At 39.6% G+C, this 22,219-nt stretch overlaps 2 protein-coding genes across 2 annotated transcripts; both read right to left on the bottom strand.

The window, feature by feature from the left end:
* Nucleotides 1-632: 632 nt before the first annotated feature.
* On the bottom strand, nucleotides 633-13,574 carry cp (ceruloplasmin). Its single transcript, XM_070832112.1, has 24 exons — nucleotides 13,414-13,574; nucleotides 11,933-12,177; nucleotides 11,631-11,843; nucleotides 10,436-10,609; nucleotides 10,260-10,351; nucleotides 9,515-9,677; nucleotides 9,267-9,405; nucleotides 9,023-9,162; nucleotides 8,261-8,401; nucleotides 8,102-8,146; nucleotides 7,792-8,006; nucleotides 6,210-6,360; nucleotides 5,833-6,045; nucleotides 4,162-4,366; nucleotides 3,470-3,609; nucleotides 3,172-3,300; nucleotides 2,688-2,794; nucleotides 2,550-2,605; nucleotides 2,317-2,388; nucleotides 1,885-1,976; nucleotides 1,612-1,751; nucleotides 1,471-1,527; nucleotides 857-962; nucleotides 633-749 (listed from the first exon to the last, which is right to left on the bottom strand). Exons 1-24 carry the CDS (start codon nucleotides 13,572-13,574, stop codon nucleotides 724-726), a joined length of 3,222 nt encoding a protein of 1,073 aa, XP_070688213.1. The 3' UTR covers nucleotides 633-723.
* A 2,199-nt stretch (nucleotides 13,575-15,773) lies between these two features.
* Nucleotides 15,774-22,207, bottom strand: tm4sf18 (transmembrane 4 L six family member 18). The gene is made up of 4 exons (XM_070832446.1): nucleotides 21,890-22,207; nucleotides 18,269-18,337; nucleotides 17,370-17,512; nucleotides 15,774-16,155 (listed from the first exon to the last, which is right to left on the bottom strand). Exons 1-4 carry the CDS (start codon nucleotides 22,067-22,069, stop codon nucleotides 15,957-15,959), a joined length of 591 nt encoding a protein of 196 aa, XP_070688547.1. The 5' UTR covers nucleotides 22,070-22,207; the 3' UTR covers nucleotides 15,774-15,956.
* Between the last annotated feature and the right edge of the window lie 12 nt (nucleotides 22,208-22,219).

Here is a 22,219-nt window from a genome sequence, read left to right on the forward strand (position 1 = left end):
AAATCATTTTTAAAAAATCATCAAATAATGAAAAATAAGATGTGCCAAATCTAATATAACATGTCATTTCAATGTGTCAGATACATATTTAATTGTGGGACATTTGAGGACATTTTGGTAGATTTAAGGACACAGTAATATGAGCAGACATTAGTGGACCTGGATTAGGAATGGGGCCAAAAAAGACTTTATCTGACTGTAACCAGTGAGACATTCTTGCCCTACAGACTTTGTCAGTTCATAGTCACATTGCTGAAAACAACAATGTTCACAGGTGTGATAAATGGGTTTTTTGTCTTGAAACTTCACGCCACAGCTGTGAAAACCAGTCCCCCACCTGGGCCTCCCCAGTCAAAAAGTGCAGACACAATGCAATGACAATGTACTGTCAGGCTATAGTGGCCCCTGCTGCCTGACTGCTGTCATCACCGGCCACACGTATGAGACATAAACAGTAAAACTGTTCAATTTGACTTAGGTTTTAAATTTTCTTTGGTTTTTGTCAGTATTTTGGCAGCCTTTACTGTTGTAAAATATCAAAGCAGTCAGACAGTTATAAAAATGCGCATTTTAATATAAAATGACTCTTGGGTTGTCACCTTTTATTCCATTTACCATAATTATATCAGCCCTCAAAGCAAAAGAGTTTAGTGACTTTGGTACTGAAATTCAATTCTTGCTGGTGCTTGCTGTTTTCTTCCTGGATCCATATCTCCCAGCTGTTCAGCCAAGAATCCCTGTCTTCTTTGCTGTTGAAGAGAAACAAGTATGTTATTCATTTCACAGCATCTTCATTATCCTCCTCTATTATTTCTCCTAGTCAGGATTTGTCTCCCTGCCCAGTTTGTTTCCTCACGTTTTTCAGTAACAGTATACAGCGCCTCCATGCCACCTTTGATGTGGTCAGTGACGTGACAGTGGAGCAGCCACGTACCAGGATACTGAGGACGCATCTTTACTGTCTGGACAGAAGGAACATGGACACAACACATGATTCACACCAATGATGTCAAACCAATAAAGACTTGCTTGATATTAACTGGAACACTGCAAGTTTTATTTGCTGTTAAATATGGTAGTCTTGTCAAAGCAACATAATATAATGCATTAGTCACATGTCTGTTTTCTAAGTTGCAACCTGTTTCTATCAAGTGATAAAAATGAAATGAATGCTAATCTGTATTAGCTTTTTCAATTGTGCATTTTTTATTTTGTATTTCTATTCTTCTCTTTGTTTCCTTCCTTTGTTATTTCGCTATTTTTTTTCTGTTTTGGTTTGAGAAAATATCATCAGAAAAGATTTTACAGTCCAACGAATGGTGAAAAACAACTTCTTCTTTTGTTACATGGTTCCCTGGACGGTACACTCATGGGTATTTATTAATGTTAAAAAGTGACAAACAAAAGCAACTTAAAGATGCGAAATTAATTAATTAGCTGAAGCCAAGTTAAGATGTTCTGAGGTTTTACCTGAAAGGTGGCTGGAAAGAGCTCATACACATCGGTACGATGGGGACCTCCACCCAGCTGGACAGAGAGAGGAGTAGGTACATATTGTGTATTCTAATGTGTGATGGTGTAGGCGTCTTGCATGGTGCGTGTTTGACATACCTTATATTCCACACTGTGTCCATGCCAGTGTGCGGTGTGTATGTCCACGTCATTGCCCATTCCCATCAGGTACCAGTACACCTTATCACCCACCTCCATTTTCAAACCATTCAGATTCCCATACATATAACCATTAATGGCTGCAAACACAGAAAAGTACATAAACACATTGGAAAGACAATTTTAGGCGACTTCTTTAGATGACGCAACAAAAATATCACCATCCCATCTGTCAAAATCATGCAGTTGGTGTTGTGCGTGTGTTTATCTCACAGTGCATCTTGTTGCTCTCTATAAAGGTTTCATCATCCTTCAAGTTTGCGCGAGGGTTCCTGATGTGGGTCCTGATGTTTTCATCCAGATACCTGGAATAATAATGATAGTAATCATTTTCTAAATATGGTACGATACACAGCTGTTTACCGCAGACTGCACAGCGTATTGTGACAGTGATGTGTACAGTATTTGTGTATCGTAGTTGAAAACGTCTGTTTCTACTGCTGAATCACTCCCAATGGAAAATGGTGACAGTGAGGTCTGTGGATTATACTGACTATATCTTGTTTCTAAAAGGACAAGTTACTTATATTCAGCAAATTTATAGTGATGTTCTTTTTTTTTTTTCCCTGAGGCATAGTAGAAATTCCATTAATTTCCACAGCGTTGGGTAGTTGATGGGTAGTTTCAAGGTTGAACTCAACTTACCAGCTTTCATTCTCATCAAAAACCAGGAAAAGCAAGGCAAATTCTTCTACTTCCTTCTTCATACCCAAAGTCCTGCAGACAACACAGTTTATAAAACTGTACATTATCAGTCCATTGTACATGTGTGGAAAAATACACAACAAACACTCAAAAACATACCTGCATACTGTATAATATTAGTACTAACCAGTACACGTAGTTCTGTATTAATGTGCAGATGTAGGAACACTCACCTGGCCCAGCTACGGCGACATATAACCAACGGACCAATCAGACCGCTGTACAGGTCCTGTCAGGCAGGGAGACAACATGAGTGTGTGTATCTGTGTGTGTGTGTGCGTGTGTGTGTGTGTGTGTGTGTATTTACGTACCCTGGCGACATCAACAGTGGAGTAGTATGCTGACACAGAGCACTCCTCTTGCTCTGCAGTTGGTCCTGTATTCTTTGTAACGTACCAGGTGTAGGTGTGAGTCTCACCTGGGAAAGACAGTACAGGTTATTCTTTTTCATGCTATAGTAAGAGAATCGACCAATCTAGTAGAGCTGGATGGAGGGACATATTGAATCCATTTTTTTAATATAATATTTAAGTCATACGCCCTTCGTTTTTATTGCACATTAATAATTAAATGAATCCACTATCACTGTAAAACGAAGTTGTAAACTGTAACTGTTGGTGGTATACATACATATTGTCTCCAAAAATAAGAGATTTTGTACAGAGAAAAGACTTTTCCGACCTAAGTTGCTTGTTCATTTAGTCTTTTTGCCAAAGCAACAACCAGGAAACATAATCAGCTTTTTGAGGTTTCTTTGTCAGCCTCCCTGTCGGCTGATGTTCTGCCTGCCTGTACCTGCTTTGGTGTGGTAAACATCCGGGGTATCTGTCTTGACTCCATGGGCGTGGATAGAATAAGCTCTGGACGCCATGTTTTTGAAAACCACCTTCACCTTGTCTCCCACATCAGCATGAATAATCGGACCTGAATCATTGGGCGAAGGGAAAGTGTTTAACTTAGACCGAACAGCTGGAGCTCAACAAAAAGTTCACACAAACAGTAATCCATAATATTTCATAAGTGCAATAGTATAATTTGTGTTTTTTTACTTTACAATAACAGTTTGTGCATTTCTGCTGCTGTGAAAGCCTACCCATAATGCCAAGGTGTTCCACATCCGCTGCTCTTTCCACCTGCTTAGTGAACTTGTCATTGGTGAACTGGCGATAGACCACTTTCTTGTAACGGGAGCCTATAAATCCTCCCTGCTGGTCCAGGAAGACACCCGCAGGACTGCAGAGGGAAAGACACAGGTTTATTTTGCAGAGAAATAAAAACTGCAAAATTAGATTCATAGGATCATGCTGCTGGTTATCTGCAGTATATTTTAGTCCATCTCTCTATATTTCCCTACACTGTCTCTTGGTCTCAGTGCCATAACCTTGTTTCATTCTGAAGAAGTAAATCTTTCAAGAATAGGTATCCAATACATATTCTGATTTTTGAGGCCCAGCGTTCATAAGAATGGAAGAACAGGTCAAACAGTGTAACAATGCGTCTCATTTATGTGTTTTTAATAGTTTTTGGGCTAAGATAAAAGTAAATTATAAAATGTATATATGCATTGTGTATATATATATATATATATATATATAGATAGATAGATACAAACACTGTATAAAGGTGGTTTTGTTTGGATATTTTATTTTGGATATTTTGTAAATGATCATTCTCATAAACTACAAGAGAAAATCAAACAGAATCACAAACTCTTTTTTTTAGTTTTTATAAAAAACAGCTGTCTCACTCTGTGGAGCTCGTGCTGTACATGTGCAGGTACCGTACCTCTCCTGACCGCGGAACATCTCAGCCTCCCACGTGCGGTTGGGAGAGTAGTCCCAGTCTGTTTCCATGGCAGCAATGTAGTAGGTTTTTGAATGGAGCATCACCTCACCCTGACGCTGAAATAAGCCGCACTTCTGTACCGTGTAGTTGGCTCTCATTCCACCATGATAATGGTTCACTGTAGCTGACACCACTTCAAATTGACCTGAAACACACAAACATCATTTGTGCAGAAATACTAATATTACTAATATTAACCACAGACATGAGTCAAATGCATGTTGATTTGCCTGAAAATAGTCTTTTTCATCTTCTAGCCAACCTATTTTCAGTTAATTTTCTTTATTATAAACCCTACTTTGACTGCCAAATAACTAAACCTGCATTTTAAATCCTGATCTATTTGTCATTGTGGAGGTCTGACTATAAAGTATTTGACATGTCTTGGCACACACGCGCAGAATTCATATCACAAATCTGGGGTCTGAAAGTGTGAGGCTGTACTTAAGCACATTACTATTTTGCTAACATGCTCACAACGACAATGCTAACATGCTGATGTTTAGCAGGATTGGTGCTTACCAATTTCACCAATAAACAAAGAACAGCTAATGCTGGAATGTCATAAGCCAAAATGATCGGGCTAAATGAAAAGTCAGGGGATCATCAAAGTGATGACATTTTATTTTGAGGGAGGCACAACTGTCTTTTCCAGATTTTATGGCAATTCATTAACACTTATTGGGATATTACAGACCAAAGGACATTTCCATCCCTAAAGGCAAAGAGGTGTTCTGTTTTATTTGAACTTCTGAACTTTTTCAAAAATTGTCGCAACTCTACTGTAAAACTTATTGCATTTAAAGGAAAAGTGTAATTCCTGAGGAGTTAAGTTAAGGACTCAAGTGTATGTGTCTGTGTGTAGGTGTGTGTGTGTGTGTGTGTGTAGGTGTGTGTGTGTCTGTGTGTGGGTGGGTGCGTGTGTGCGTGCTTTAAAACTTTGCCGCTTTGAAAACTTCTCACTTCTTCAAAGAACATTTTGAAGACTTGGCTTTAGGAAAAGAGAAGTTTTAGAGGGGAAAAAAACGTATTAAAGCTACAGAGAGGGGTTGGGGAAATTCACTCTGCCTGCAAGGGTAAAGGTAAAGAACAGGAGGCCCTTCCACCCACTCTGGTCTGTGTTATAATCAGCTTGTCTTTCCTATTCAGTTTTACAAGTTATAGGGACAGTGTTCAAAAAATCATTAAGTTCATACAAAGACAAGAAGTGTGTTGCAGATTCAGCCTCTAGCTAATCTCCACTTGCTGCACTTGTTCCTGCCATCGAATATGAAAGGGTCATGAGTATCTTGTTTTAGGATGAAGACTAGTATTCATGTTGCTTTGCATCTCTGCATCATTGCACTTCTTCTTCATACTCTTTGTCGTAGTTTGCTACGTTTACGTCTCATGTCTTCTTTTTCAAGTCTGTTTATGTGTAAGTACACAGAAGTGGAAAAACCAAAGTCGAATTCCTTGTGTGTTCACATACTTGGCCAATAAAAGCTGATTCTGATTCTCAAGAGGCTTTTCTGATAGAAGTCCATGACTCCGCGTTTTATCAATGATCAAAGTATGATATCGTATCATATAATTTTATTAAATGTATCAGAGAGAGAGAGAGAGACATACCCATGCTGTCTGGCTCCATAGTGACAGTGTGTGAGATGTGAGGGAAGACGCTGATAGTGTCGCGTCTGTTCTGGCGGTAAAGGAAGCGATTTCCCTGGAAGTAAAGGCTGATGACGTCTTTCTCTGAACCCAGTCCTGATACGTGCCACGACACTGTACTGCCCTTACACATGGTCAGGCCTGGGAGGTTCCTATACACAAACCCATTGATGGCTAAGAGAGAGAGCCACAGAAGTAAATCATACACTGATTGTCTCAAAATAGATCAAACCATTCAAGGAAAAACAACACAAACAATTCATATCTTTAGTGAGTGACTGTGTGGAGAGTCCTGAACCTCCTTGTGATTTGTGTGCGAGTGTGTGTCTCCAACCCACCGTACATCTTGTTGCTCTCCATAAAGCCCTCATCCTCCTTGTTGACAGTGGTGGGAGCAGTGGTGAAGGTCTTAATGTTGTCGTCCAAATACCAACTCAGGTTTTCATCAAACACCGTGGCCATCAGGTGGAACTCTTTTTCATAGTTTTTCTACATGTGAGGAGAAAAGAGACAAAAGATGAAGGGTGTTAAATTACATAGTGGTTTCGACCTCCACAAAGGACATATAGTCTTTATATTACATTAACTTGCTGGTCTTAAAGCTGCAATAACCGATGCGAAGCAGAAGCAAACACAACATACAGTATCATCACTAAACAATTACTTATTCACACATCCAGATGCTACAGAGCAGTATTATTATTAATTTGGAGTCATGGGTCCGACCATCCATTGATTGTAATGATTGTAAATCCAATATTAACTTCCTTTTTGCTGTGTTTTGGTCTCCACCCACTCCTGAGAAAAAATATGTGGCTCTTTAGCTGCTTAATGCTCCATTGTGTTCACCAGCTAGTTGTTCCAACTTTATTCATACTGATGCTGGTTGGTGCTGGATTTCTACTTAGTAGTTCAGCATCAAAAAAATATCCACTACAAGTAAAACCACTGCATTCAAAAATCTAATGAAGTAAAACTATAGTTATACTAAAAGTATAAGCATTAATTATGGTTCTAATAGTTATTTTAGTCATCAAATGTGACTATTAGATTGTTTAAGCTGCATTTTACTGTTGTAGTCGGTTGGGATGTAGCAGCTTTTAACTACTTTATATAAAGTTTAGTCCAGTTGTGTCCAACCGAGAGCTCAAGCACCCTCCAAGGTCACAGATATATCTGGGGAGTCGTGGGATGATTAATGGGGTAGGAAGGAAGAAAAAACAAAGTTCTGAAACATTGATTTATGTTAATTTGAATCTGTGTCATTTTGTGAAATATTGGAGAGTTTTATTTCTTTAGGTGTCAGTCAATTAATTAAGGCAATAAATGTTTCAGATTTTTTATGTTCAAATATGCAGATGTAGCATAATCTAATTAGATATGAACAGAAGTCTAACCGTTGGGTAAAACCAGGTTCAAAATGCTTTTCTCATTTTGTTGACAAATTAGAGCCGAAGGAAGGAAGGAGGAAATATATTTTCTAACACTCCATAAATTAGAGAATACTGTCAACAGCCATTAAAAAATATATTTTCACCGTGTATTAGCAATAAAGTGTTAAATAAATCAGGCTGTGAATGATATATGAACAAAGCCCTGGGTGAAAATCTGGAGAATATGGATCAGAATAAAACTTGAAAGTTAGTATGTAAGTGCCACTAAAGAAGAGATACCTGACTCCTGAATGAGAGAATTATTTTGTGAAAACAGCCTTTAAAGATATGAATTTAGGAGAAATCTACAGATGCAATTTGACAAACTGTAGTAAAATACAGACCGAAATGTGTATTTTGGATGCTTTGTTCACTTTCAGGACCATGTACACTGTGAACAAATACTGTGACCTGTTCAAGCACTCTTCTAATAAAAAATATGAGTCACACATGATGTTAAGTTTAGTGTCTGACTTTTTCTTCTCACCTGTACCCCTTTCTTCAGAGATCCGGGTCGACAGATAAGGAGCGGTCCAACCAGTCCAGAGCTGGTGTCTTTGACAGGGTCCACCCCAGAGTAGTAAAGATAAGTCAGACAGTCAGCCTCCCCCTGTACTGGACCAGCACCCACTGGCACCGTCCACTCATAGGTGTGCACCGTCCCAGGTCTGACCAGAGAGGCTGGGGGAGGAGTCACCACTCCTGAAGACAGACATTTGCATAAAGATTGAGAATTTATTTTGACAATGATTTTTGTTATTGCATGCTAACTTGGACTGTTACAGGATTTAACTCACTTGGTTCCCGTTTTAGCTCCCGCAGTTTCTTAGCAGTGTGGGACTCTGAAGAGAAGACGTGTAGGGGACGAAAGATGGAGACATAAAGAAGGATGATGAAGCTTTCCAAGTATATTCTAGTAAACTGATAACAGCATGCATGTAAGTGTATATATCAACCTTCCAGTTCATTGTAATAGAGTGTCCCATCCTGCTCTATACTGTACTGAACACCATGTGGCTGTATAGAGTAAGGTCGGCTGGCCTTGTTCTTAAACACCACCTTAATGGTATCCTTCTCTTCAGCTCGCAGCACAGGACCTGGAGGATACAAACAGACACACAGATCAGCATTAATGTCCTCTAAAGAGGATTTTGAAATAGCTGTAGAATTTAATCAGTTAATTGAAGATTAGATCGACAGAAACATTAGGCAAGAACTTCGATTCACTCAAATGTGAGAATTTGCTGCTTTTGTCTATTATATGTCACTAATCTGAAAATCTTTGGCTTGTGGACACTTGTTTTGACTTAACAAGCAGTTTGAAGTCATCTAAGAGCTTGTCTGTCACATCTTTCACACATCATAGGCATCTTTCACTGTTTCTGACTATATATATACATATACAGATGTCTCTCTTATTGTTTCTTAATGTAAGCTAGCGCTCAAAGCAGTTCAGCTTATTTAATGAAGTTGATGTACTTGCATGATTCTTACCATTTTTGGGAATGCACCTATTGTAAGCTGCTTTGGATAAAAGCATAAGCCAAACAATTGCGTAACACTCAAAAATACAGTACACAAAAATGTGTGTAGTTACCAAGGGAAGAGTGGGAAGAGGAACGACCCAGCCATTCATTGTTAATGATAAAGTATTGGCTACTGTTACATAAGGCAACTTGCCTTTTTCATGTGGTAACAAGAACATTTGGCTGTATTACCCAGAAGTCCAAGGTGTTGCTCCTCTGGGGTGCGTAGCATCTTTGTTGTGAAGGTGTTATCAGTGTATTCCACATAGCGAACCTTCTTATAGCGGCTCCCAATACGGTTTGGCCCTCTGGTTACAAACATGTCTGCATCACTTCAAAAACATAAGTACAAACTATTAATGGTATAGGTCGCTTACAGAAATGTTAAGACAGCCTGGAGCACTGTGTGTGTGTGTGTGTGTTTACAGTAACCAACCCATCAGTAGGTGGAGAGGGAGCGTAGTCCCAGACTTCTTCTTCAGCAGCAATGAAGATCTGTCTGAGCTCTCCGTGCGGCCTGGGCTTATGGACGTTGGGGAAACACTTCTTGATCTCAAATGTAGCCTGCATACCGGCTGAACAAGCCCGCAAAACAAAAACTCACAAACAATACCAAGCAAATGACATCATGAATCAAACTCGCCCTTGTGGCCTCATATTAAGACTGCAGGATGTGGAATTCACCCATCAAGTGGTCATTGACAGTGCAGGTCAGCAGCCAGTTTCCGGGGTTGTCAGCTACCATTTCAGCCGTGGAGCTGGAGGCGGGGAAAAGGCTGACTGTGTCTGTATGGTGGTCCTGAGTCGTGAGGACCTGGCCGTGGAAATGAACTGAATGCATGTCCACCTGTTGTAGACAGATGACATGTAAATTGGGTGTAGAGCAGGTGCTTGTAGCTAACACCAAGACACTAATGAAACTACAGCAAATTCTGTTAATACCAGAGATAGACTCTTTGTTCTCGCACCAAGTGACACATGTTCACCACCTATCATCATAGGAGGGACAACAGGTGCTTCTGACATTTTGAACTCAAATTGCTAAAGAGAATTGGTGAGACAGACTGCTGTAGTGATGAAATGCAGTCACAAACTTGCCTCTTTAAAAAGTTTTTAATATGTAAAAAGCTTAATTTGAACAACAGCAACCATGAGAGCTACATTTACACACACATTACAGTGTACTTCACATACTTGTGGTCCACTCAGGCTGACAACATTTTCCCTACAATTTTAGCCTCTTCTACATGTAAATTGGCAAAAAACTGACCGTTACTAAAAAATTCTAGGAATCAAAGGGCTGGTTGAATCTTGGTCAGTTGTGTTTTTTAACTGGTACAATGCAGGAAAACATGTTTCACTCTGTTTTCAGGGAGCAATCTTCAGAAAAGAAGCATGATAATGATAATAATAATAATACAGTAGTTACCTCATTTCCCAAGCCAATCATATGCCAGTGGATCTTGCTGCCTTGGCACATGCTGAGTCCCGGCAAGTTACCGTACAGAAACCCGTTTATACCTACAGTCCACAGTCAGAGTTAAAGGTATTTCTGTGTGTAAGTGCAGTATATAGGTGTGTGTGTGCGTGGATGCTGCCCCTCACCATGCATTTTGTTGCTCTCAATGAAGTCTTCGTCCTCCTTCAGCCCTCTGGCAGGATTTGTAATGTACGTCTTGATGTTTTCATCCAGGTACCAGCTGAAGTTCTCATCTGACACCATGAACAGCAGAGCGTACATGTAGTCCCCTGACCTGTCTCCATGTAAGTCCAGGGTTCCTACAGAGGAGAGGGGAGGATGTTTTGGGACAATGTGCTTCCCTGTACTAAAGAGTAAATCCACTCACATATATTTTCTGAATCAATTCTGTATTATAATTGATGGGAGTTTCTGCCAAAGCTTTTGCTATTTCACCGTGAAAATGTGAAGTACTTCTGTGATTTTTCTGTTTTTTTTTCTCCTTGTCTTTCTCATTGATCATTACTTATTAAGGCATGAATATTTAATTTCCCCACAATATTCCCACTTTCCACAGTAATATTCATTAATATTCATTAATCAATGTGGAGGTGAACATAAAAAAAGATTTTCCACCCATGTTACTGCACTTTGTCTATTTGCATCTGTAGATTTCGACTACATTCATACCTTTAAAGGATTCATGGCATATTATTTCATTATATAAAATTTTAGTCCTAAAAAAAAAGACAAACATTATTTTTTATCACTGTAGTATTGACAGTATTTTCTGATTTATGGAGAAATTAAAGAAGATATCTCTGTGATAACTTTTGGCAATAATATGTTGAGAAAAGCAAACAACAAATGTGTATTTCTTTGTCCAATGTTCAGATTTCAGTTCTGGAAATGTTGTGATTTTAATTAGATAATATCTAATTTACATATTTACACACAGCAATCATTTTCACCTGTAGTCTGTTATCAATGTAAAAGTAATGTAAAAGTGTTAGTATTGTTTAGCATATTAATCATTATTACTGATGCACTGACATGTAATTTTGACTACTTTTATTTTTGGGTAGTAAAAGATATGACAATGTATCATATTATATAAGATCATGTTTTGAATGTGAAATCTTCAACTATAAAGTATCCACAGTAGTATCTAATACGGTCATATAATTGTAGTGAAATAAAAATGACATGTTTTGTACATGTTGTACAAGTATATAGAAGCAGAATATGGAAAATAAAGTAAAGTACCTCAAAGACAAGTACGTCAGAATTGTGCAGTTCTTGTTTCCACCACTGGACGAGGTTAAAGGGTGATTCCAGTACCTTTCTTACAGACGATGAGGGGTCCTATCAGTCCTGAGCTGATGTCTCTTGGTGGGCTGACGTGGGAGTGGTAGAATCTGGTCATGCAGTTGCTGTCCTGCGATGTTGGGCTGTGGGTCTCAGGGAGGGTCCACTCATATATCACTGTTGTACTAGGAGCCACTGAGTCGTCACGCTTCAGCTCTGGACCAGTGCCATCTGGGTACAGAGCTCCTGAAGAGACAAGATAAAAGCACTGTGAAGAAGTCTGTGAAGTCTGCCCATGCACTGATGGTTCGTGCATCACGTCATTGATTCCTCACCCTCGTTGCCCTTGCTGTAGTTCAGCCCGTGTGGGTGGATGCTGTAAGGGCGGGATGCTATGTTCCTCAGTTGAATGACCACTGTGTCTCCCTCCTCGGCCATCAACACAGGTCCCAGGTAGCCCAGCCACTGCGGCTTCATCACCTCTGTCCTGTAGGTGGCGTCGGTGTACTGCTTATACACAGCCTTCTTGTAGGTGCCGCCGATGCGCTGGGGGCCCTTCTGTAAAAAGACTGAGGCTTCTCTACAGAGAGAGAGAATGAGATACAGTGTCTGTGTGTGTGTGTGTGTTATGGAGAATAGTTTACACATTTTAAAAGCTGTAATTGGCAAAGGTTACTAAAAAAGTACAGGAATCAAAATGTAGATGCTTAACCATATATGTAGTTACTTTTGATTCATGATAAATCACATGTGTCAGGTGTCCCACAAAGCCATGCAAGTTTTTATGGCAGACATATTGACTTTTTGTCATTTTGCCATAACAGGAAAAGCACAGGTGAAATTAACTTAACTTTTACTATGGCTCAGTGCCAATAAGTGTCCTACTGAGCCATGACAGTGAGCCAGGATACACTTTACCACAACCATGGAACAAGCACGCCGAAATGTGATTCAGTCATTTTTAACTGGAACAATTACTCCTGTGCTTCTCCAGCTGAAGCATGTCAAAACATCTGCGGTGAAGTAGGTCTACACCAGAGGCCTGAGACTGAGGAAGCTACATGGAACTCAGCCATGTTCAATGTTATTATTTACACCTGTGCTTTTGTCTTCCGCAGATTATTGAAAAAAACATATCTATAAAGGAGAGATTATTTAGATGATCAGGAGGCACATGCATATTTATAGATACTGCTTCCTTGTTCCCAGTTTCTCTTCTTCTCTCAAATTAAGTGAATTTAAGGCCTTTAGCATCAAAAGCGCATTAGAGTGCACAGACACACAACGTTGTCCAAAATATATATCTCTACATTTAAACAAAATATCTCTACATTTGGTGATATTGATCTATAACAGACAGGTACACTGAAGGATGAACTGTTCCTTTATATGTAGAGAAAATTCTGCTGTATGTGAAACTTATAAACAATTTGATACCAGTTTAGCTGCAATAAGGCATTTTTGGATTAGCTGAATTATTAGTTGCATTATTGCAGCAAAAATAAGGTTATTTTTCTATTATTTAAGGTTCACTTTTTGGAGATGAATGGTTCATCACATCAAAGCAATGATTGTACCATGCGTGTGCATTGGAGAGGCCAGAGTAGGTGAACTGAGAAAATTGGAGATTATAGTTTGTTGCCAATCCATGCACTGGTTTTAAAACAAATCTTAAAATGTAGAAATATTTAATGGGGCTGAACAGGAGAGCTAGGGTCTCTTCTCTTGGTACCAGTGCTTGGATGAGCTCCAGGAGGTTTGGGGCTGACTGTCTGTCTCCAGAATAATCAAGACAATGCACTGTGCTTATACTTACGCATCCTCCTGCACTGTGCGGTTTTGAATGATGTTCATCCCACTTGGGGCGTAGTTCCAAGGCACCTCCTCTATCCTGAGGAAGTACACTCTCTTCATCCCAGACACACAAACTGCTGCACAAAACAGCAGCAACACTCCCTTTAACCCCAACCGATGCATTTTGAAGATATTACGTTCCACCAAACTCCAAGTAAGTCCAAAGTAAAAACTGCCAAGGAAGAAGATGAGTCTTTACTGCTGTTCAGTGACCCAACGGTGATGATGGTTGAGACAAACAGTGCAGACTGACAGCTGTTAATCAGCCAGTCTGTCTGAGAGACTTTAGACCCTCTGGGTGTCTTTATACTCCCACAGCTGAGTGACTGCTGGGAACAGCCGAGCAAGGCAGAGGGGTCACTGACCAACAGACAGGCCTGTCTGTTTGATTAAATGGTTAGACTTGCATCACAACAGAAAATGTTTCACTCTGCGACGCCCACATTTGATTATCTGAACATGAAGAGATCAGACTGAAGTTACATTTACATCAAACTTCATGTAGTTTATCTCTTTTAGTGGGAATATAGAAAACTAGATGTCTCTCTGCAGCGAAAAATTGAGTGTAGTCATGTTTAGCTAACAATGACAACAATTTGACTTTTGATCCTGTCGATACAACGACCCAATGATAACGGCAAAAAGTTGGACAACAAACTGAAAAATCCAAAGAACTGCTGACAAATGTCTTTGCTTTAATTAACGTATTTTACACATTTCATTGTGTTGATGTAAACCACTGTGGTTTAATTCACATTCATTTAAATTCCTTCCATCTAAAGTCAATTAGGGAGAGTTAATTCCACTTTCAAGACTGGTTTATCTTTCTTTTAAAGTGTTTAGAGCAATTTTATTCATAATGTGCCATGGACGGAACAGGATACACTCTCTCCAAAGCCATGATAGACACAAGGTTTAGTTTCCATCGCTGAAAATGACCTAATATTCAAGGTTTGGAGACCACATCCACTCAGATGATATGGATCAATAACAAGCAACTCTGGAAACTCCAGGACAGAGACTTTAGTCCAGGAATTGATTACAACACAGTGAGCTGGCTGCATGCGCACACACACACACACACGGACAAATCTACATTTAGGCCAATCACACGTAAGCTAATACTGCATTTGTGTGGGAGACCCTCCTCCTGTGTGGGAGAAAATGGGGCCAACAGTCAAAAGGTTGAACTAAAAAGAGGATAGCAGATAAGACAAAGGAAACATTTGATTTACTGGAACAGTTTTGGGGAGGTGCAGGAGGGGAGACAAGCATGCAAGCACACATACACACACATACACACACATCTACTGTATCTCCGCTGCTTAAAACACACTGTCTACCACTGATGTCTTTGGCAGGTTAAGGGCCAGTTCACTGGCTGGCTCTTAGTGTGAATGCTGAATGTTCTGATTAAGAATTAGAGAAACCTGTTTTTGGGTGGATACTTAAAATGGAAACAGTTATTTTTTTTTTATTCAAGGCAGCACAAACAAACATTCATTATAAAAATATGTCACTAAAATATATATAAAATGTCTGTTAACGCTGATCTAGCACCCGCAAGACTCAAAGAAAACAATTTACAACAAAATGCTCTGAAAATGAAAACAAATGTACAAACACACACACAAAAATCCACTTGTAATCCTCAAGTGATCTAACGCAGTGTATAAAGATTGGAACCACAGGAAGAAAACTGGAGAGGACGCTTCCTGGTGCATCAAGATAATCATGTCAGCTGACGACCAACTAAAATAACAGAAATGTGCACCACCTCTTGCACAGACAACATCAATAATGACATTTCTAACATTATCAAACAAAATGTGGCTGTCATCTTAAGTACAACAGTCTACCTGTTTATACAATAAAGAGGGTAGCATGGTTGTTGGGTTCATGACAGTATACAAAGTATACAGTAAATAATGCTATTAAGGAAGCAAGCAATCTTGAAATTAAGAGCACAGATTTCATAAAGTGTAAAAACACAGTTTATCTTTAAAAATAAATGAGGCACATGAAAGTTCCTGTTTTCACACTCAAGAATCATTTCTGTGAAGCCTATTATCACGTATACCTAATAATGATATTTTTATTATTATTATTCTTATTATTGCTATTATTATCGGGGATTCTCTACTTTGTTTTTATAATTTGTACACGTTGGCCTGCTTAGCCTCCTTTCACCAGGTACAAAGTAAAGTGCATCCTGTTTATTCAGGACACACACACACTCATCTACACGTGGCTGTCAGGTGTCCATGGTACTGCGTGTATAGATGTGTCTACGTAGAAAGTTTGTGTTATACACACACACACACACACACACACACACACACATGGTGCTGAGGAATTAGGCTGTGTGTGCAGACTTCCGCATATGCATGTGTCCATTAATGTCCTGTATGTATGCATACTGTACATGCTGAGCGTGTGAATTTTTTATCAGTGCATATGCTCTTGTGTCTTTGCAGGTGAGTCTATGTAGACGTGTGTGTTTATCTAAGCATTAAGACTATACTCCTGCTTATAGCAACAGGGCCGGCAGACGGCGTTGACTAAACCATTTCCCAGCTGTAAGAGGCAGATGATGAACTCCAGCACAGCCAGGCCCAGTAACACACACAGCAGCGTGACGTTCCACTCAACAATATGAACTGGCTGAAGACACCGGGACCAGGTCTCCGGCTGTAAGAGATACCTGCAACAGAGAGAGAGAGAGAGAGAGAGTGAGAGAGAGATCTGTAAAATGTTGGTAGAAATGCAGCTGCTGAGTGTCGCACTACATTCCTAAAATGCTGTGCTGAAACATGAAGAGAGGGAGGATTGTTTCTAACTGCACACTAATGACTTAAAGGTGCAGTGTGTAAGATTTGTTGGCAGAAATGCAATATAACAATGATAATTATGTTTTCAGTACTGTATAATCACCTGAAACTAAGAATCATTGTGTTTTCATTGGTTTAGACTGAGCCTTTTCATATTTAAATTCAGAGTAGATCCTCTTCCACTTAGTCCGCCATGTTGCACCACCATGTTTCTACAGTTGGACTGAATGGACAAACAAGGGCCTTTCGCGCTTTCACATTGAGGTGGCAGCTTGAATTTGGTGGCATGAATGTAACATTTGGACGATGAGGAAGGAGAAAGAAGAGGAATACCAAAGATCCGACTTATTATTTAGCCCAGGAAAAAGTAAAGGAGCGTGAATTCTTTGAGGCCACTGTAGCTTTTCCTACATGTTTGGAAAGGAAAGAGTGAGACAAGGGCTACTCACTTGGTTGCAATCTACAATCTTACTTCTAGATGCAACTAAATACTACACAGTGCACCTTTAAATGACATAAGTTAGTAATAGTACCTGATGAGGTGCCCTGATTTCCAAAAATAACAAACAAACAGTAGGTGACCATTATTTTCTATCTTATCTTATCACATTTATAACGTGGTTATTTAGAACAGGCAGAAGGGGAAACTAGTGGTTCCCAGACAACACACAAGGCTGCATAACTATAAATCTCGAACACGTATAGAGACGACAATATTGTGAAACTTGTTTTTGAATGAATTACTTTTAATAACAAATAAGAGCTGAAATTGATTGATTACTCATGTTGTCATTTATCAAATTACAATACCAACAATCACTGGTTCCAGCTTCTCAAATGTGAGGATTTCCTCCTTTTCTCTGTTATCTCTCTGTTATGTAATTGTAGATTTAATCACATTGTTTTTTGGACTGTTGGAAAAAAACAAGCAGTTCCAAGATGTCACATGGGGATCAGGGATATATATATTTGTTTTCATTATTTTCTGACATTTTATAGATTAAATGCTTGATGATAAAGAAAAAAACATTATTTGTATCCCGTGATGACATACACACACATACTAAATGCACACATATCTCCCTACCTGCCCCCCTGGTCTGCAAAGGGGTACGACCATCCAAAAGACGTGAAGCACGGGGGACCCTGCACCAAGGCGAAGCCCGACATGATGAAACAGTAGCCAGACCCAACCAGGCCGATCACAGCTGCCAACGCTGACCCACACATCTGGAGAGCAACACAGACACACAAAGCGGTTTTAAAGAATGTGCACGTGTTTGGATGCCTTTGTGACTGTGTGTGTGACTGTCTGTGTGTGTACATAAATATATATATATATATATATATATGTTGCAGCTATACGTTTCATAGATGAGTTACTGGGGCAGCTGCTACAGACACACACACACACACACACAGCGACACACACAACCGCAGCTGCGCATGTGGCTTGAGTGGTGTGGGCCAAGCTTACTTTGTTGAGCGTTAACTAACAATGGGACCCTTGTTGAACTGTCATAGCGAGATTAGCATTAGCATTCCACCTCATAAAGACACAGTGTTAGCTGTCTTAATGACAACTGTACAGTATTATTCTCCAAGTGGTGAGAAAAAAACAAGAAAGGAGGGACACTATGAAGGGGCGAAAGACAGTTTTGGGCCAAAAATCCCTGTATTTTTGAATAAGAAGAAAAAGAAAAACAGCAACTGAAACTGAAAAACTGTTCAAGTATAACCATTAATGTGTCGCAAAGAGAAATATGAACATGCAATTAAGACTGTTTGGAAAACAGGCCAAAGATTTTCTTAAATACAACACAAGTCACATATTATTGCACCGATCCGGCATACAGCATCACAGAATGGGACCATAATCATTCCATAGCATTAGCTGAACATCAGTGTGATCACTCCTGGACTTTAACCAGACTGTAAAATCAGTTTTTGTTGCAGACTTGGCTTCACACAGTGTGTGTCTCTCACCATTAAGCTCTCATTCCAGCAGCAGCTACATTTCCCCAGAGTGAAGAAGGCCACAGCTGGAATCAGCATCTGGAGACACAGAATAGTAGAATAGTGTTCAGCACCTACATAAAAACATCTTGTTGTTCTCATGTTTAGTCTTTTAATGGGAATGATACACATTGAAACGTCGAACATAGATGCTAAAGCTACGCTGCATTAAACATACTTTAGGAAAGATCTATTGATCCTGCTTCTCTTCACTGGCACCATATCACATCACTGTTTCCATGGCAATTCTCCACTTAATACCACCACATATGTCCAGTCTTTATTTACACATACACATGCAGCACCTTCTATCCTCCAACTCTTTATTTTTATCCTTAAACAGTCATGCAGTATTGTTCATACGGATATTACCTAAAGAACCCAACACCCAACCTAAAGAGCCACATTAGATAAATTAAAACAGAAAAACTATTTTGCTATTCCATATGCACCACTAGTGGGACACAAAATGTAAGTCAAATGCCGGTAAAAGACTATTACTGCTGTCAAAATCATCTCAGGGTTTGTTCTCTGTCTGGGGCCCAGTTTACAACATTTTAGACACATTCAGGTTCAGTTTGAACTCATCAGATCAACTCAACCTTCAGCCCTTGAGCAAGCTTTGTTAGTATCTGTTAGTCTGTTAGTATGCTATGTTATATTATGCTATGTTATGTTGTGTTATGTTATGTATCTTTATGATGGATATTTCTGACACTAGTTTCAGGGTTCTACTCTTTTACTGTCCGTCCCTCCATGTTTCCTCTCCTCCTCTTTCCTGTGCTGTTGCCTCCCTCCCAGCGGTCAGGGACTTTAAATCACATCCTAACAGAGGGAGGGAAGTTCCCAAGGTTTTACACACACATACAAATATCAGAGGCATCGTTACGTACACATCCTGGATGTCCCCCTGAAGCACAGTCAGGGAAAGAGAGACTGACAATACAGAGGGAAGCACACAGCTAGAAAGGAAGAGAGAGAAAGAAGGAAAGAGGAGGGAGGAAGAGCGAGGGAGAGGAAGGGAGGGAGCTAAAGATAGATTTCTCTCAGTTTGCTCTTTGACTCTTTGGTGTTTTGCGAGGCAAATCTCAAACAGGAAAAAATAAGGACAACAGTCATCTCAGAAGGAACAATTAAGATTAATTCATGTATGATTAACTGTCCTGAATGAACACAGTATCAGGCAGCTCCATGTGCTTGCAAAGAGGTTCTTTCTCCTAATGACTGATGCAACAAAAACACATAAAGACTCTAAACACAGATTAACTGCCATGTATTTCTAAAAACCTGAGTAAAGTCCTTATTGACCATAAAATGAGGCAAGACTGAGGCAAGACAGACTCTTACTTTGCTTCTAAATCCCCCTGATTTAAATGTATCATAATGTCTTAGTAAGACGCCTCCTTTTGTGATCTGCTCTCATTTGCTGTTGCTGCTGTTTGTACTTACAATCCTGCCTTAACCCTTCCTTCACAATTCGCATTAAGAACCTTAAGTTCAAAGTGCGTAGTCCCTGGACTTTTATTGTGAAACATCTGCTGGAAGTCTAATTTAAAACATGTGGAAGGAACAGTTTAAGGCTCAATCCACTCTCGCACGTAACTCCACTGGACTTAATAATTCCTCTGGTCATTGTTCTGCATCCTCTCGCTACCCCTATGAGTAAAGTTTTCTAGCAATGAGATACTGCGGCACCAAAATGTTAAAAGCCTGTTGTACTTTGACAGCTTTACACTAAACTTCTGCAGAAATTAGCCAATGAATTGCTCTTTTTCTCCATGAGAAAGTCCAAGCTGAGAAATGCTTTTATCAAAATGGTCAAAAACACACTATTAGACCTACTAAAAAAGGACCCGTGTTTTCTCATGTACATAATTTACTTTCCAGAGTGCCATTTTCTTTGCAGATGTATCCATTTCAGTTTTACATGTTAAAAGCATTTTTTCACTCTCACCTGCACATCTAAAACTAGTCTTGTTTGAACAAAATCTAAATATTGAGAGAGAGAGTGAAGCTTTGTGTATCCTACACAAGTGCTCTGCTGGTCAACAGAGTTAATCTTGTCTGGGAAAATACAATCTCTCCTCTGTTCCTCCTTAAAACCAAACTAAAAGAACAGCTCCTTTCTGCTCAGTCGGAGCATAAACCCATCAGATCAGCAGCATGTAGAGCAGACGGATTAACTGTGAACTCACACAACACGCCATTGTTCTCAATGAACAACTGCAAACACACTCAGACTAAATGGTGTTTCAAGGGGAAACAATTGACTACTACAACTAAACAAATTAATAATTCAAATGACCATAAACAAGTGTGAAACGACATCAGCCGTACAATAAATAATAAACACAAACAGGAAGAAAAGGCTTCAGTCCACATAATAGCACAACTGTATCTTCATGTACCAGTGTCTGTCTCTACTGCTACTGAATAAGGGCGGATGGGAGGTGATAGTAGTTTTCTCAATCTTTTTTTTTAAGGAATTTACTCCCAATGTAGAGTTTTAGTGTCACGTGGCTCAAATACTGTCAATGAATCTCACAAAATTTGGTTAAAATGAAAAAACATTTGTTGCATACGGCAGTCAAAACATGGCTTTCAAATACTGCTGCTTGTTTTGGTCCCAAATGTAAAGTTAATCTAATTTTTTAGAGAGTTTCTCTCCCTGCTGCAGCTAATAGTGATGAGTTTGACCACACGGTACCAGTGGCGTCATTTAAACCTACATCTACACTTTTAGCCGCCTCTGCCAGGTAAAATAATCCAATCAGATTATCTATTTGGAAAGATGCTTCCACATTTCCTTTAACAACTTTCCACTCTTGTGAACGTAATTTTTCTTCATTCATTTTGGTGAATGATATTAAAAGTCAAAGGTTCTATATCTTTAGTTCAGTACTGTTAGTTGAACTGACTTTTATGAATTTTCAACACTTATTACATGGAGAAATAAATGGCCAAAACCTGGCACAAATATAGATTCTAAGATTTGAATATATAGTTATAGTTAAATCTATTAATCTAATCTATTAATCTATTCTTAAAACGTCTGGTCTGTTCGCAAAGCTCACGCTGCGGCAACTGCAATCCAATTTAAGCAGCAACAAATGGAAGGATGTTCAGGATGTGGAAAAAAAGCTATTATGTTTCAGGTTTTGAATGAGAAATCAGGGTTATGTCTAAAGTCTTGTGTCCCACAAAGACAGAAATAGTATTTTTAGATATTTTTGGATTAATGACTGGCATAGAAAGTTAAAAGACGCAAATTAATGTAAAGCAAAACTACAAGAGTAACTTAATACTGCATAAAGTTAAAGGAAAGTTATCCCATGGTTTCAAACACACTTGGTCCAAACGAAGTGTAGTGTGATTGTTCTCACATTGATAGTAGAACCGTGGCATTTTCTTTTCTTCAAAACATATCACTGTCATGACGAGCACCTAACAAAGTCTGCAGGACATGCAGGACTTCACTAAACTTCAACTTCACTAAAGTTGAGATGCCACCACATCCGGGAACCTGATGATCTGACCAAAGCAGAAAAAAATTTGGATCTCAATATTTTGACCAGAAAGTTTTCTTCTCACCAGCAGTCCTCCTCCTCCTAGTCCACCAAAGTACCAGATGTAGCTGGCCAGGCGGTCCTGCTGGATGTAGGTGATTTGTCCCATAGGAAAGAGCAGCAGCAGGTTGGCCAGGATACAGCAGAGGGCCAGAGGCAGCAGGGCCAGACCCAGAGCCCTGGCGAAACCCACCGAACAACACATGGCTCACCCAAAAACGCACTACACAACCGCAGAGAGGAGAGGAGGGAACTGGAATGGACCGAGGAGAGCGGAGCAGAAGAAAAAGAGGGGAGGGAAGGGTCAGAGCAGCTGGGGAGCCAGGAAATGAAAACAAGTGACGAGTCTGCTGTA

The sequence above is a fragment of the Pempheris klunzingeri genome, chromosome 6 (assembly GCF_042242105.1).
Source record: "Pempheris klunzingeri isolate RE-2024b chromosome 6, fPemKlu1.hap1, whole genome shotgun sequence".
Lineage (NCBI taxonomy): Eukaryota > Metazoa > Chordata > Actinopteri > Acropomatiformes > Pempheridae > Pempheris > Pempheris klunzingeri.

Coding starts and splice junctions, on each gene's coding strand:
- cp (XM_070832112.1), bottom strand. CDS start 13,574: ATGCATCGGTTGGGGTTAAAGGGAGTGTTGCTGCTGTTTTGTGCAGCA. Junction 9,406..9,514: donor TGTCAATGACCACTTGATGG/GTGAATTCCACA, acceptor GGGCTTGTTCAG/CCGGTATGCAGGCTACATTT. Junction 2,389..2,549: donor TGTCGCCGTAGCTGGGCCAG/GTGAGTGTTCCT, acceptor TGTTGTCTGCAG/GACTTTGGGTATGAAGAAGG.
- tm4sf18 (XM_070832446.1), bottom strand. CDS start 22,069: ATGTGTTGTTCGGTGGGTTTCGCCAGGGCTCTGGGTCTGGCCCTGCTG. Junction 18,338..21,889: donor TAGGAGGAGGAGGACTGCTG/GTGAGAAGAAAA, acceptor CTGTGTCTCCAG/ATGCTGATTCCAGCTGTGGC. Junction 16,156..17,369: donor TTTGCAGACCAGGGGGGCAG/GTAGGGAGATAT, acceptor TCTCTGTTGCAG/GTATCTCTTACAGCCGGAGA.